General features: G+C 39.8%; 1 protein-coding gene across 1 annotated transcript in view; it reads right to left on the bottom strand.

The window, feature by feature from the left end:
* The window catches only part of disp (RND transporter family member dispatched), a 135,909-nt gene extending 121,021 nt beyond the window's left edge, over nucleotides 1-14,888 (bottom strand). The window contains exon 1 of the mRNA XM_080273354.1: nucleotides 14,808-14,888. Within this exon, the coding sequence (XP_080129480.1) occupies nucleotides 14,808-14,815 (8 nt within the window). The 5' untranslated portion in view covers nucleotides 14,816-14,888. The remainder of the gene's footprint in view (nucleotides 1-14,807) is intronic.
* Nucleotides 14,889-17,907: the final 3,019 nt, after the last annotated feature.

Below are 17,907 nucleotides of genomic sequence, written 5' to 3'. Positions count from 1 at the left end.
CTTTTCACTAGACAAGAAAATGAAATAGAAGAAACAGAAAACTCTCCACCCTTTGGGAACAGTGACCATGTAGTAAATGACTAAGTTCACAGTATTAGAAATGATATAACTGATGGTAATGACTGCTACAAAAATGCTTGTAATTATAAAAAAGGCAATTATCAAGAACTAAGAAGATACTACTGTATCAAGAAATTAAATGGGAAAAAGAATTAGACACAGTAGATGTAGAAGTTAGTGAATGTACAGCGAGGTTGGATGGTGAGGAATTGGAAAATGTGAGTATGTTTAAGTATTTGGATAGTGTGATGAGTAAGGATGGAGGTTTGGAGGGTGAAGTGCTTGAAAGGGTAGAGCAGGGAAGAAAGGTTGCTGGTTCCTTGAAAGCAGTGATAAGAAACAGGGAAGTGAGCATGGAAGTGAAAAAGTTACTACATGACAGTATTGTGATACCAACTCTAACGTACGGAAGTGAAGCTTGGACATTGTTGGAAGGACACGAGTCAAGAGTGAGAGCAGTGGAAATGAGTTAGTTAAGAGGAGCCTGTGGAGTCACATGGAGAGACAGGCTGATGAATGAGGATATAAAGGAGCGTTGTGGTGTGGATGTGGATGTGATAGGAAGCATTATGAGGAATACACTGAGGTGGTTTGGCCATGTGGAGAGGATGGAGGGTGAAAGACTGACGAAGAGAGTGTATGTGAGTGAGGTGGAGGGGGGAAGAGGGAGGGGGAGGCCGAGGATGAGATGGAGGGATGGGGTGGAGAGGTATATGAGAGAGGGGGGTGTGAGTTGGGAGCAGGGCAGTGAAATGGCAGGGGACAGGGCGACTTGGAGGCGATTTGTTTGTGGCCACCCCAAACGGGATTGAGGCGTCTGGCAATAGATAGATAGATAGATGTAGAAAATCAGTATGAAAAAATCTGATATATTCAATCTGGGGCAAAGAATACATACTTAAATTTCAATGAAGAAAGACAAATAAGAGAAAATGGTTTGAAGCAAAATGTTTTCTGGCTATGCAAAAATGGGATCAGCTGTGGAACAGACAAAGAAGATGCAAAAGCAGGCAGACATATGCAAGGTGCAAGCAAGCTAGAAATATCTATGCAGCTGTCAGGAGGGATGCCGATGTGTAAATGCATCATATGAATAAAGAAAATAGACATAAATGAGTATATAACCTGTGAGGAAGCAACAGCAAGAGGACACTGCAAAAAACTGCACAAAAAGAGAGGTGATAAAGATGTAAGGATATTCAGTTTCCTAAAAAGGGCTACTGATCAGTGGAATGCACTACCGAATGAAATAGTGTGTGCCAAAACTATTCATAAATTTAAGGATATGTATGATAAAAATGGTTTAATACATGGGACAGTACGAGCTTGACTTATTCCTGTAAAGATACAGTTAGGTAAGAACACACACACACACACACACACACACACACACACACACGATAATGCTATATAAGTGCATATCAGGGAAGGAGAAAATAGACATAAATGATTACTTAACATATGGAGAAGCATCAGCAAGAGGACACTGCAAAAAACTGCATAAGAAGAGAGGTGATAAAGACGTAAGGAAATTCAGTTTCCCAAACAGAGCAATTGATCAGTGGAATGCACTACCGAATGAAATAGTGTGTGCCAAAACAATTCACAAATTTAAGGATATGTATGATAAATATGGTTTAAGGCACGGGACAGTACGAGCTTGACTCATTCCTGTAAAGATACAATTAGGTAAGAACAATTAGGTAAGGTAAGAACACACACACACACACACACACACACACACACACACACACACACACACACACACACACACACACACACACATACACACACACGTAAAGAGATTAAGATACTTCAGGACAGGTTGGATAATGTCCATTCATGCAGTGCTGACCAACAAAGGAAAGTTATGGAATTAAAATTGAGTAATGAATCTGCCTCTAATGAAATAAAACAGCTCAAGAAGGAAAATAAGAGGTTGGAAGAAGAAAGGGACAGGATGAAAAGTAAACTAGATGAGCATGAATCAAAGTCAAGGATGCATGATGAACATATTAAGGAAATCAAGGAGCAGCACAAAGGGTGGAAGAAAATCCAGGAGGAAGGAAATATAAATTTGAGGGAGATTATAGAACAACAAAGCAGGGAAAAGATGGAAAAGGAAGTGGTTAGGGTACTAAAAAGTAGAGAATCTTCCAGGGATGTAGCAGACAAGAAAAAATGCGTGATAATTTCAGGACTAAAAGAAAAATGGATGACAGTAAGGTCTGAAAGGGAAAGAGAAGAACTGAAAAAGGCAAAAGAGATAGTATCAGTAGTTATGGAGGGTAACAATGAAGCTCAAGAAGAGACTGAAGAAGTGTTTAGGCTAGGAAAGTACGAGGAGGTAGGGACAAGGCCACTTAGAGTAAAGTTTAAGTCTCAGGCAATAGTAAATGAAATTATACACAAAACATGGAAATTATCAGAAAAAGAAGAGCTGGAGAATGTTTGGATAACGAGAAACTCAAATGAGGAAGAAAGAGCTAAGATAAAGGAGCTACTAAAGGAAGCAAAGGCAAAAAACGAACAGAGAACGGAGGAAGAGAAGACAGTGCTTTATTGGAGAGTTATGGATCAGAAATTGAGGAAGTGGTATCGACGGAGAGAGAGGGAGAAAAGAGGAAATAAAGAACACTGAAAAAAGTTGGAAAGTGGCATATACTAATGCTGACGGTTTAATATCGGCAAGGTTAGAAATCAACGATTACTTGAGGGTTCACGAACCAGATATCATGTGCTTTATAGAGACCAAGTCAAGAGAGGATACTGACATCCATATGGGAGATGGCAAATACAAACTGTGGAGAACGGGAGGAGGAGTGATGATAGCAGTGAAGAACAACATCAGTGTGGCAAATGTGGAACTGGGAAAGGGTAAGGCTGAAGCGATAAATACGAAACTAGAAACTGGAGAGAATGGTAAGAGAGACATCGCATTGGTATATGTTCCCCCTAAGACAAGGGCATGGAAGGACGATGAATATCAGGAGATGTTGTCAGATACGGTTATCTATCTCAAAAAAGTGACTGAGAATAGCAGTAACATAATTATGATGGGGGATTTCAACTGTAAAGAGGTGAACTGGGAGGAATGGGACTCGGGAAGCAATGAAGATTCATGGGGCACTATATTGTTAAATACTGCAATGAGTAATGTAATGACCCAATGGGTCAAAAAGGAGACTAAATTCAGAGGAGATGACATGCCAGCAAGATTATATTTACTACTAACTAAAGAACCTGATGTAGTTGAAAATTTATAATATCAGTGTCCTATGGGAAAAAGTGATCATGTGGTCACTGAGTTCCAGATGATAAAGGGGAACGTGGTGCCAAGAGATGAGTTTTATAGACAGGGAAGATACAACTATGGGAAAGCAAATTTTACAGGATTGAGGAAATTTTTCGAAAATGTGGATTGGAGAAAAGTCAGAGAAACAAGAGAGATGCAGAGGAAGTGGGATATCTTTCTAGATCTCTATAATTCGGGAGCGGAGAAACATGTTCCAAAAGTAAGTGGGAAAGAAAACAGGAAAAAGGATTGGTTTAACAGAAGGTGCATGATAGCAAAAAAAGAAAGGGACATGGCATGGAACAAATGGAGAAAGAGGTAATAATAAATCAAAGGAAGAATATAAAAGAACTAGAAATGAATATACAAGAATACGCAGAGAGGAAGAAAGAAACTTTGAAAAAGGTATAACTGACAAATGTAAGGAAGAACCCAAATTGTTTTATTGATTTGTTAATGGCAAATTGAAACAAAAGGAAGGAATCACCCTACTAAAAGTAGGAGAGGTCTATAAAGAGGCGGCAATGCAAGCTGAAATAATGAACAAATGTTTCCAATCCATTTTCACTAAAGAAAGGGACTTTGTGGAGGGGGAGGGTGTGACTAGAAATGTAGTGATAAATGACATGAAAGTGGAAGTGCAGGAAGTGTATAAATTACTGGAAACTCAAGATGTAAGGAAAGCCCCAGGACCTGATGGAATATCTACCTGGGTACTGAAAGAATGCAGAGAACAACTGGCAGATAGGATTTACGTTTTAATTGTGTGTTCTCTGGAAGAAGGGAAAGTGCCTCAGGAATGGAAGAGGGCCAATGTGGTACCAATTAATAAGGGAGGAAACAAGGAAGAATCCCTGAATTAGAGACCAGTGTCCCTGACCAGCGAAGCTGCAAAATTAGAGAGCATCCTGAAAGACAGATGGATAAAGTATCTGGAGGAGACGAACATATTGGCTGAGAGCCAGTTTGGATTCAGAAGTGGAAGGCCTTTTTTTTTTTTTTTTTGTCCGACTCTGGGCAAAGGCTTCAGGGCCTATATCTCAGGGGCAGTAGCCTATCCCAAGGCCCAGTAGTCCTCCTACACCTCCACATGTCACCACTTCGGCACACCCACCGTCCATATTGGATACATGCTAGGGCTGTCTCATACAGGACTGGTGTATTGGTATTAGCGGGGGTATTTTTACGACATGTCGGCGGGTCATCTGGTAGATCAGAAAAGTCTGCTTTTTATGAAATTCAAATCCTTAAACTGTTCCCTGCCCCAGCCGGGATTCGAACCTGCGTCCATCAGGACTGCAGGCCGCCTCTCTACCGATTCAGCCACCGCCTCCGTTTCCAACTTGTTGAGCTTTAACTCAAGAGTGACTGACGTGTTACAGGAGAGAGACAGCTGGGTGGATGGTGTGCATCTGGATCTGGAGAAAGCCTTTGACGAGGTACCCCACAAGTGACTCATGTGGAAATTGGAACACGTAGGAGGACTGAAGGGAAACGTCCTGGAGTGAATGTGTGACTTCTTGAGAGACAGACAAATGAGGACAGTAATAAAGGACAAGATGTCTGGATGGAGGGAAGTAACAAGTGGAGTCCCACAGGGCTCGGTGTTAGCGCCAGTAATGTTCCTGATTTATGTAAATGATATGGTAAATCGAGTGAACAGTTACGCAAGTCTGTCTGCTGATGATGCAGAGATCTTGAAGAGAGTAGAAGTCGAGGAAGACTGTAAAATGCTGCAGGATGACCTGAATAGGATCCAAGATTGGAGCCAGATGTGGGAAATGAAATTTAATGCAAAAAAATGTAAGATATTGGAAATGGGTAAGAGTATCAAGAGGCCATCACTGAATTATATGATGGGTAATGAATCAATCCCAAAAGTGAGAGAAGAGAAAGGTTTGGGAGTGCTGGTCTAAGATAGTTTGTCACCGGAAAAACACATTAACAAGATAGTTAGAGAGACATACAATCTCTTGACTAACATACGAGTGGCATTCCATTATGTGGATGAGGAAATGATGAAAAAATTGATAGTGGCCATGATCCGCCCAAGGCTGGAATATGCGGCAGTAGTGTGGTCCCTATACAAGAAGAAAGACATAAATAAGATCGAGAGAATACAAAGAACAGCAACCAAGATGGTCCCCAGCCTGGCAGATCTGTCTTACGGAGAGAGGTTGGAAAAGCTGGACCCGCCCATACTAAAAAAAAAAGGGGAGAAAGGAGCGACATGATTGCAGTGTTCAGGGCCATGATGGGACTAGATAAAATTGATAAAAATGATCTGTTTGTATGGGATGGAAGAGTAATAAGATGACATGGAATGAAACTGAAAAAGCCAAGTTGTTTGAAGGATATCAAGAAATATAGCTTTCCATATAGATGCATAGACCTGTGGAACAACCTGGACAAAGAGATCGTCCAGTCTAAAAACTTAAACGAGTTCAAAGCAAAATCTGACTTAATGAGAAAAAAAGACAGGACCCTATGAGCGTAGCTTACTTCCTGTATATCACAACTAGGTAAATACACTCACACACACAAGGCCCCTTAAGGTAACCTTCCAGAGTGTAAACACTGTGGAGGAAATACTAAAAAATGCAAACAAACTCATGGAAAAAGAGGATTTCAAAAATGTATGGATAAAAAGATGCCTAACTCAAAAGGAACTGGGATTACTAAAAGAGAAGAGGAATGAGGCAAAAACAAAGAACAAGGGAAAATCAGAGGAATAGAAAACACATTTTTTTACAAAGTAATTGCATTGCAGGTACGAAAGTGGTACATAAACAGCAGGGAATAAAAAAGAGGAAGGTAGCTGACCCATGTCATGACAAGCATGTAAACAAGATGATTAAGTTGATGTACTCTAATGTAGATGGAATGGTATCTAAATTACCAGAGATGAATTATTATATTTAAGAAAAGGAACCACATACTGTTTGCCTAATTGAAACAAAATTAACATCAAAGATATCAAACGACCATAAACCTAGAGGATACAATATATGGAGACGAGATAGGAACTTAAAAAAAAGGAGGAGGAATTATAATATTAACAAAGAAAAATCTGCAAGTCAAAGAAATAGAACTAGATATACCCTCACAGGCAGAACTGATCACAGTAGAGATTAGTACGTCTGAAGAGAGAGTAATTGTGGCAAATTTATACATGCCACACATTAAACATTCGGGAAAAAGGCAAATATGAAGATCTGGTAGAGAGTACAATTCAAAGTATAAAAGCATTACCACATAGAATGGAGGAGAAATCTGAAAGAATTATACTATCTGGATATTTCAACATAAATATAAATTGGAATACTCTAGGTATAAAATGCCAGGAAAGCTGTTGGGACCAAAAGTTCGTGGACCTTGTGCAGGAGTTTTTCCTAACACAAAATGTAAAAGAAAGCACCAGAAAAAGGGGACGATATACCATCAGTACTAGATTTTATATTTATTAGGCAAGAAAATAATATTGATAATATTATGTATCACCCTCCAATCGGCAAAAGCGACCATGCAGTATCAAATTGCAACTTCAGGATTGCATATGACATAGTTAACAGAAATGAGAGTTACAAAATGAGTCTTAACTACAAAAAGGGCAACTATCATGACCTAAAGAAATACTCCTTAGAAATAGATTGGGAAAAAGAGCTTAAAGGACAAGATTTAAACGTTATATATAAAAAATTCCGTGAACTTTAGGAAATAGGAGTCCAGAAGTACATCCCTCGGCACAAAGAAGCAGAAATGAAAATAATGAAATAGTTTAATAAAGAATGTAAAAAATCAAAAGAAAAAAGAGACTTGTTGTGGAATAGATACAGAAGACAAAATAGTGAGAGGGCATATAACAACTATTAACAGGCAAGAAACAAATATATAAGAATATGGAGAGAAGCCCAAAAACAGTTTGAGGAAGACATCATAAACAAAAGTAGTGACCAACCAAAGCTATTTTACAGCTATATCCGAAGCAAAACCAAAGTAAAAGATAAAATACAATCCATTACAGATGAAGGGATCCTCTATACTGTACACAAGAGAAAGATATTTGTGAAGCACTAAATAAGAATTTCCAATCAGCTTTTACAGACAAAAATAATTTTGAGAGGGATGAAATGGAACATGCATGCCCAAACATATAACCAGATATACAGATATCAGGAAAAGAAATACAGGAGGAGTTAAGTAAATTTGACAAAGGAATAGCAAATGGTCCAGACGAAACTTCATGTTGGGTGCTACATGAATGTGCAAAGGAGTTAAGTAGACCATTATCTTTAATATTGAAGGAATCCTTGGGTCAAGGTAAACTACCTGATATTTGGAAGAAAGCAAACATTGTTCCCTTATTCAAGAAAGGGAATAGACAAAATCCACTCAACTACTGACCAGTATCACTAACCAGTGTTGTAAGTAAGATACAGCTGATAAGAAAAGTTTGGGTAAGCCATCTAGAACACAATATGATTACAGAAAGGCAATTTGGTTTCAGAAAGGGAATATCATGTGTTACTGATCTACTAAGCTACTACGACAGAGCTGCAGAAACATTACAGAAAAGAGAAGGATGGGTGGACAGTACATTATCTATCTAGATTTCAAGAAAGCATTTGACAGAGTACCGCACCAAAGACTTTTATGGAAAATGTACCATCAAGGAGGAATCCGAGGCAAATTGTATTGTTGGATGCAAGATTTTCTCAGAAAAAGGGAAATGAGAACACCACTAAGGGGAAATTACTCATCATGAAGGGAAGTAACTAGCGGAGTTCCACAATGCTCAGTGCTGGCACCAATTATGTTTTTAGTGTATATAAATGACACAGACAGTAACACTGGAAATGAAAGCTATTTAAATATGTTTGCTGATGATGCAATAATACAAAGGAGAATTACTAACACAAACTCTTGTAAAGAGCTACAAGAAGAATTAAATAAATTTCATGAATGGAGTAATACATGGCAAATGGAATTCAACGTGGATAAGTGTCATGTAATCAAGTTTGGTAAAAGTGGAAAAAGACCAGATTGGGATTATAAGTTAGGAAGTAAAACCGTACACATATCAGAAAGAGAGAAGGACTTAGGTGTGATTATCAATAACAGACTATCTATGGCTGATCACATCATTGAGAAGGTACGGAACATGTATACACTGCTTGCAAATATTAGAATGGGATTTACATACATAAATGAAGACATGCTGAGAAAGATAATAGCATCTTTCTTCAGACCAACCCTGGAGTATGCATTAGTAGTTTGGAATCCTCATCTCGAGAAACACATAGATAAGATTGAAAAAGTTCAAAGGCCGCTACAAGATGGGTAAGGGCCGCTACAAGATGGGTACCAAGGGATCTAAGCCATGAAGAAAGACTAGAGAAACTGAATCTGCCAACACTACAAGAGAGAAGGAAAAGAGGAGACATGATTGTGCTATATAAATGCATATCAGGGAAGGAGAAAATAGACATAAATGAATACTGTACATAACCTATGGGGAAACATCAGCAAGAGGACACTGCAAAAAACTGCTTAAAAAGAGAGGCGATAAAGACTTAAGGAAATTTAGTTTCCCAAATAGGGCAATTGATTAGTGGAATGCACTATCGAATGAAATAGTGTATGCCAAAACAATTCATAAATTAAAGGAGATGTATGATAAAAATGGTTTAAGACACAGGACAGTACGAGCCTGACTCATTCCTGCGGAGATATAATTAGGTAAGAACAATTAGGTAAGAACATACACACACCTCGCTGGCTCAGTGGCAATGCTCTCGCCTGCCATCTAGTAGACGAATGTTCGCACCTGCTCAGGATGCAAAAAGTTTCACTGATGAAGCAGGTGGTTACTGTCCCCCTTGAGCAATGGGATGTGTGTGTGTGTGTGTGTGTGTGTGTGTGTGTGTGTGTGTGTGTGTGTGTGTGTGTGTTCTTACCTAATTGTATCTTTACAGGAATGAGTCAAGCTCGTACTGTCCCGTGTCTTAAACCATATTTATTGTACATATCCTTAAATCTGTGAATTGTTTTGGCACATACTCTTTCATTTGGTAGTGCATTCCACTGATCAACTGCTCTATTTGGGAAACTAAATTTCCTTACGCCTTTATTACCTCTCTTTTTATGCAGTTTTTTGCAGTGTCCTCTTGCTGATGCTTCCCCATAGGTTAAGTAATCATTTATGTCTATTTTCTCCTCCCCTGATATGCATTTATATAACATAATCATGTCACCTCTTTTCCTTCTCTCCCGTAGTGTTGGTAGATTCAGTTTTTCTAGTCTTTCTTCGTAGCTTAGATCCCTTAAGCTTGGTACCCATCTTGTAGTGGCCCTTTGAACCTTTTCAATCTTGTCTATGTGTTATTTGAGATGAGGACTCCAGACTACTGATGCATACTCCAGGGTTGGTCTGATGAATGATGTTATTGTCATTCTTAGCATGTCTTCATTTATGTATGTGAAAGCTATTCTCATATTTGCAAGCAGTGTATACATGTTCCGTACCTTCTCACTGATGTGGTCAGCCAGAGATAATCTGTTACTGATAATCACACCTAGGTCCTTCTCTCTTTCTGATGTGTGTAGGGATTTATTTTCTAACTTATAATCCCAATCAGGTCTTTTTCCACTTTTACCAAACTTGATTACATGACACTTGTCCACATTGAATTCCATTTGCCATGTATTACTCCATTCATGAAGTTTATTTAATTCTTCTTGTAGCTCTTTACAAGAGTCTGTGTTAGTAATTCTCCTTTGTATTTTTGTGTCATCTGCAAACATATTTAGGTAGCTTTCATTTCCAGTGTTACTGTCTATATCATTTATATACACTAAAAACATGATTGGTGCCAGCACTGAGCCTTGTGGAACTCCACTAGTCACTTCTCTCCATGATGAGTAATTTCCCCTTAGTACTGTTCCCATTTCTCTTTTTATGAGAAAATCTTGCATCCAACAATACAGTTTGTCTCGAATTCCTCCTTGATGATACAGTTTCCATAAAAGTCTTTGGTGTGGTACTGTGTCAAATGCTTTCTTGAAATCTAAAGAGATACTCTTCACCCATACTTCTCTTTCCAGTAATGTCTCTGTTACTCTGTCACAGTAGCTCAACAGATTAGTAACACATGATTTTCCTTTTCTGAAACCAAGCTGTCTTTCTGTTATCATATTGTGTTCTTCTAGATGATTTACCCAAGCTTTTCTTATAAGCTTTTCTAATACCTTCCTTACAACACTGGTTAGTGATACTGGTCGGTAGTTGAGTGGATTTTGTCTATTCCCTTTCTTAAATAAGGGAACAAGGTTTGCTTTCTTCCAAATATCAGATAGTTTACCTTGTCTCATGGATTTCTTGAAAATTAAAGATAATGGTTTACTTAACTCCTTTGCACATTCATGTAGCACCCAACATGAAATATCATCAGGACCCTTTGCCTTTCCTTTGTCTAATTTACTTAACTCCTCCTGTATTACTTTTTCTGATATTTGTATATCTGGTAGTATGTGTGGGCATGCATGTTCTACATAATCCCTCTCAAAATTTTTTTCTTCTGTAAAAACTGATTGGATATTCTTATTTAGTGCTTCACAAATATCCTTCACTTGTGTATAGGTGATTCCCTCGTTCGTAATGGATTGTACTTTATCATTTACTTTGGTTTTGCTTCTGATGTAGCTGTAAAATAGCTTTGGCTGATCACTGTTTTTATTTATGATATCCTCCTCAAACAGTTTTTGGGCTTCCCTCCTTATTCTTGTATAATCGTTTCTTACCTGTTTATAGTTATTATATGCCCTTTCACTATTGTGTCTTCTATATCTATTCCACAACAAATCTCTTTTTTCTTTTGATTTTTTACATTCTGTATTGAACCATTTCTTTATTTTATTTTCTGCTTCTTTGTGCTGTGGGATGTACCTCTGGACTCCTATTTCATAAAGTTCACAGAATTTTTTATATATAGCATTTAAATATTGTCCTCTAAGCTCCTTTTCCCAATCAATTTCTAAGAAGTAGTTCTTTAGGTCATGACAGTTTCCCTTTTTATAGTTTAGGCTCTTTTTGTAACTTTCATTGCTACTAACTAAGTCATATGCATTCCTGAAGTTGCAATTTAGTACTGCATAGTCGCTTTAGCCGAATGGAGGGTGATGTGTATTTACCTATTTGTATTTACCTACTTGTAGTATACAGGAATTGAGTGATGCCTGTGTTGTCCTGTCTCCATATCCACATTTATCTAGTTTACTTTTACACACATGAATGTTTACCCAATATACCTAATTGAGATACACACGAAATATGCTATGCTCGTGGGTTCTCATCGCTGTTTCTCAGTAAGTCAAATTTAGCTTTAAACTCGTTTAAGTTTTTAGATTGGATGATTTCTTTGTCCAGGCTATTCCATAAATCTATACTTCAATAAGGAAAGCTATATTTCTTGATATCCTTCAAGCAGCTTGACTTTTTCAATTTCATTCCGTGTCCTCTTGTTGCTCTCTTATCCCATAAAAACAGATCTTCTCGGTCAATTGTATCTACTCCCACCATGGTCCTGAACACTGCAATCATGTCTCCCCTCTTTCTCCTTTCCTCTAAGGAAGGCAAATCCAGCTTTTCCAGCCTCTCTCTGTATGACAGACCTGCCAGACTGGGGACCATTTTGGTTGCTGTTCTTTGTATTCTCTCAATCTTGTTTATATCTTCCTTTTTGTGTGGGGACCACACTACTGCTGCATATTCTAACCTAGGGCGTATCATGGCCACTATCAATTTTTTCATCATCTCCTCATCCATATAATGAAATGCTACTCTTATGTTAGTCAGGAGTTTATAAGTCTCTCTAACTATCTTATTAATGTGCTTTTCAGGTGACAAACTATCTTGGACCAGCACTCCTAAGTCTTTCTCTTCTCTCATTTTAGTGATTAATTCATTACCCAACAAATAATTCATTGATGGCCTCCTGGTACTTTTACCCATTTCCAATATTTTACATTTCTTTACATTAAATTTCATTTCCCACTTCCGGCTCCAATCATGTATCCTATCCAGATCCTCCTGCAGCATTTTACAATCCTCCTCAACCTCTATCTTCCTCAAGATCTTTACATCATCAGCAAACAGACTTGCATAACTGTTCACTCTATCTACCATATCATTTACGTAAATCAGGAACATTACTTGTGCCAACACCGAGCCTTGGGGGACTCCACTTGTAACTTTCCTCCATCCAGACATCCTATCCTTTATTACTGTCCTCATTTGTCTGTCTCTCAAAAAGTCTCTCATCCATTCCAGGAGTTTCCCCTTCAGTCCTCCTATATATTCTAGTTTCCACATTAGTCTCTTATGAGGTACCTTGTCAAAGGCCTTCTCTAAGTCTAAGTACACACAATCCACCCAACCATCTCTGTCCTGTACCACGTCAATCGCTCTTGAGTAAAAGCTCAGCAAGTTAGAAACACATGACCTTCCACTTCTGAATCCAAACTGACATTCAGGCAAAATATTCATCTCTTCTAGATAGTTTATCCGTGTCTTTCAGGATTCTCTCGCACAATTTTGCGACCATGCTGGTTAGAGACACTGGTCTATAATTCAGGGGTTCTTCCCTGTTTCCTCCCTTATAAATTGGTACCACATTTGCCCTCTTCCATTCTTGTGGCACTTTCCCCTCTTCCAGAGAACACACGATTAAACTGAGAATTTTATCCGCCAGTTGTTCTCTGCATTCCTTCAGTACCCAATTACAAATTCCATCAGGTCCTGGGGCTTTCCTTACATCTTGAGTTTCCAATAATTTGTACACTTCCTGTACCTCCACTTTTATATCTTTTATCACCGGTACATTTCTAGTCACTCCCTCCTCTTCCACAAACTCTTTTTCATTAGTGAAAACTGATTGGAAACATTTGTTCATTATTTCAGCTTGCATTGCTGCATCTTTATAGACCTTTTCTTGTACTTTCAATTTAGTGATTCCTTCCCTTTGTTTCAATTTGCCATTAACAAATCTTCAGAACAGTTTGGGTTCATCCTTGCATTTGTCTATTATACCTTTTTCAAAATTCCTTTCTTCTTCTCTACGTATTCTTGTGTAATCATTTCTAGTTCTTTTATATTCTTCCTTTGTTCTGGTGTTGCCCCTCTTTCTCCAGTTGTTCCACACCTTATCTCTTTCTTTTTTTGCTATCATACACCTTCTATTAAACCACTCCTTTTTCCTGTTTTCTTTCCCTCTTACTCCTGGTACAAATTTTTCCACTCCCAAATTGTAGAGGTCTAGACTGATATCCCACTTCCTTTGTATCTCTCTTGTTTCTCTGGATTTTCTCCAATCCGCATTTTCAAAAAAGTTTCTCAGTCCTGTGAAATTAGCTTTCCCAAAGTTGTATCTTCCCTGTCTATGAAGCTCGTCTCTTGGTTCGACGTTCCCTATTATCATCTGGAACTCAATGACCACATGATCACTTTTTCCTATAGGACAGAAATATTTCAATGATGTGTGTGTGTGTGTGTGTGTGTGTGTGTGTGTGTGTGTGTGTGTGTGTGTGTGTGTGTGTGTGAAAGGTCACAGCCTTGCTCTTAGATCAGACAAAATGAGCTCTCAGCTCTCTTCCGGGAGGATACTAACAATCACAATGACCATTACGTGATCCTGACCGACCCGGTAAATTACACACAGACACACACACACACATTTATACAAATATGCAACATAACGACCGCCCTTGCAAAGTGAGAGTGAGTGTAATAACAATACGAGTGTGCCATACACATTCAGCACCCTCATATCTGCAACTTACATCTAAAGCAATTAGGTTATGAATATAAAAGTACATTAAGTCTTGCACATACTGTATATGCAATAGCAACCATGGTGGAGAAAAAAAGTGTTGGTGGATACAGAAAAGGGGTTGCTGCTATCAGTCCCAGACATCTGAATGAGTGAAGAAGAGGCACATGTAACAGGAAGGAGGGGTCACATTCTAATGACAGGAATTTTAAGGAAAGGTCATGGATGCTAACATAATCAATGGAAATGAGTCAGACAATGGCCTAGAACATTTCACAAAGTAATTACTGTACTACGAAAGGACTACTGATAGAAATATTTATGGTCCCCTTTCCTGGGGGCTCTGGCCCTGTTGTAACTTGTCAATCTAAAATCTTTAACATTCCAAAGACTGAATATTCCACAACTGACATGTAGATTTTATGCAAAAATATGTGAAAAATTAATTATAGTATGAGGGCCTACTCCTGGTGCATGTATTGCTGAAAAACAGACGGTAACTAAAGGAAGGTGGACAGGATTAAGCTGGCTGGTAAAATTAGTGCTCCTAGTTTGCATCAGTAAATCAGTGGGGTGTGGACAGTTCATTCCAAAGCCATCAACAGTGTTTAGTGAAGAAGCATTACCAGATCATGTTGGGAGGTAGTGAGGAGTTGGGCTCGGCAGTGTCATCCTGGGCTGCTGACTGCTCACTCCCCCCGCCTCCTTTCACCCCATCATCACAAGCCGCCACCACTGCCATGCCTGACAACATATTCATTTCTTAGTTTTCATCCCAGAAATCATTACACTCCATCCACTATCTAGTAACAGTACATGGCTTGGTTCTCAAACCTGTCAGTAAACAATACCCAACTCACGAATTAAAAATTTGTACCATACATTCCAATGAATCCATTCTTCCATTAAATCCAAGATTACAAGAGGTTTCATTTAAACTGAATATTGTTTGACTACAGCAAGAATAAACTACAGAAGAGGTCACTGCAAAGAAGAGCTTAAAGGTAATTATTTTCAACTCTTTCAAACCGAGGGATCTCACTGAAGCTTTAAGTTGTCCAGTGGCAATAATCTATCTATTGCCAGACGGGGGGCGCGGTAGCACAGTGGTAGCGCGCTGGACTTGTGCTGGACTTGTGATCGGGGGATTGCAAGTTCGAGCCTCGCCCGGGCTGCCGTGCCGGGAGGGGTAGCTCCCTCCTGTAACCCTAGCGGGGCTATATAGTCCAATACAGGGCTTAGTTCGGGGGAACTCCATTTCTCCCATTTATCTATTGCCAGACGCCTCAATCCCATTTGGGGTGGCCACAAACAAATCGCCTCCGCGTTGTCCTGTCCCCTGCCATTTCACTGCCCTGCTCCCAACTCACACCCCCCTCTCTCATATACCTTTCCACCCCATCCCTCCATCTCATCCTCGGCCTCCCCCTCCCTCTTCCACCCTCCACCTCACTCACATACACTCTCTTCGTCAGTCTTTCACCCTCCATCCTCTCCACATGGCCAAACCACCTCAGTGTGTTCCTCATAACACTTCCTATCACATCCACATCCACACCACAACGCTCCTTTACATCCTCATTCGTCAGCCTGTCTCTCCATGTGACTCCACAGGCTCCTCTTAAATAACTCATTTCAACTGCTCTCACTCTTGACTTGTGTCCTTCCAACAATGTCCAAGCTTCACTTCCATACGTTAGAGTTGGTATCACAATACTGTCATTTAGTAACTTTTTTCACTTCCATGCTCACTTCCCTGTTTCTTATCACTGCTTTCAAAGAACCAGCAACCTTTCTTCCCTGCTGTACCCTTTCAAGCACTTCACCATCCAAACCTCCATCCTTACTCATCACACCACCCAAGTACTTAAACTTACTCACATTTTCCAATTCCTCACCATCCAACCCCGCTGTACATTCACTGACTTCACCTCTCTCAAAGACCATCACTTTACTCTTCCCTACATTCACCTTTAGATTCTGTTTCTTGCACACTCTCCCAAACTCATCCACCAAGCCTTGCAGCTCTCCTTCGTCTTCACTCAACAACACAGCATCATCTGCAAACAACAGTACAGGGAGTTTCGAAACACTATCCTCTCTCACCAGGGCCACTCCAACATCCACTACCCTACCTTGTACCTCTTTTATTACCCCATCCATGAACAGATTGAACAACCATGGAGACATGACACATCCCTGTTTCAACCCAACCTCCAGAGAGAAAAATTCACTTAGTTCACCATCCACATGCACTGCAGCGTTAGCACCATCATACATACTCTTCACAGAATTCAACAACCTTCCATCTACTCCATATATTCTTAATACTTTTCACAATCCTTGTCTATCCACCCTGTCATATGCTTTCTCCAAATCCATGAAAGCCGCATACAACTTCTTTCCCTTCTCTAGAAACTTTTCCACTAAAGATCTAAGAATGAATATCTGATCTACACAACCTCTTCCCTTCCTAAAACCTCCCTGTTCTTCTCCAACTAATTCCTCTGTTCTTTCTCTAACTCTGTCAATAAGTATCCTACCATACATTTTTCCTATTATACTAAGAAGACAAATGCCCCTATGATTACCACACACTTCTCTTTCCCCATTTCCTTTGTACAAGGGAATAATTATACCTGACTTCCAATCCTCCGGGACTCTACCTTCCTCCCAGGCCAATCTGCACATCTTCCACATCCATTCTACTACTATCTCTCCCCCATGCTTCAGCATTTCACCACACACTCCATCAATTCCTGGGGTTTTCCCCATTTTGACTTTCTTCATTGCTTCCACAACTTCTATCCTACTGATTTCTTCCTGTCTTCTCACCTCCCTCCTTCTCCCAGCCATTCCCCAGCCACTTATACTCGCATTACTTCCATCCTGTATGTTCAACAATTCCTTAATGTGTTCTTTCCATCTGCAATAATCTATCTCTATCTCTATCTATATACCTAGGCTGCTTCCCCCAAGGAAAGGGAGGTAGCCGAGACAGGACAACACACTCTCCATTTACTCATCCATTCAAACACATTCATTCGCATCTTAGCCCCAAAGGGGAGAACGGACAGATCCTCACCGCACCACACCGCACAAGGGTCAACTGCGCAATGCAATCAGTGATATCCGCAGCAGGGCCCGACAGCAGAACTGGTTTACCCCTGCCACATCATAACAGACTCATCCCCTTACCCGCACCTGACCTGAAATAGCTGATCAGACCAAATGCGGGAGAATATCCCCTCAGGGCTGCGTCATCACTTATTCATTCACAATTTCTCTCCATTTATTTCTGTCACGCACAGCCACTCTTCCTTGCTCAACGGACATCCCTCTCGCATCCAGCGCTCTCTTCACACTGTCCATCCATCCTATTCGTGGTCTTCCTCTCAGCCTTACACCTCTCACATCAGATCTAGTTATCTTTTTCACCAATCGCTCATTATCCATTCTCTCCATATGCCCAAACCATCGCAACACCCTCTGCTCAACTCTACCAGCCATCTCCCGAGCATCTCCAGTTCTCCTTTGCACTTCATCATTTTGCACCCGATCCATACGCGTCACTCCACACATACTCCTCAGACACCTCATCTTCATTACATTCAAACTTTTCCTCTCTGCTACACCCATATTCCATGTTTCAGCCCCATATAATGCAGTCGGTACCACAACACCCTCATACAGCCTTCTCTTTACATCCATTCTAAGCGAACGACA

This window comes from Coenobita brevimanus, chromosome 54 (genome assembly GCF_032717465.1).
Source record: "Coenobita brevimanus isolate Jiangsu-jjx chromosome 54, ASM3271746v2, whole genome shotgun sequence".
Taxonomy (NCBI): domain Eukaryota; kingdom Metazoa; phylum Arthropoda; class Malacostraca; order Decapoda; family Coenobitidae; genus Coenobita; species Coenobita brevimanus.
Note: the sequence above shows the minus strand (reverse complement) of the source record. Positions and strands in the feature narration are given on the sequence as shown.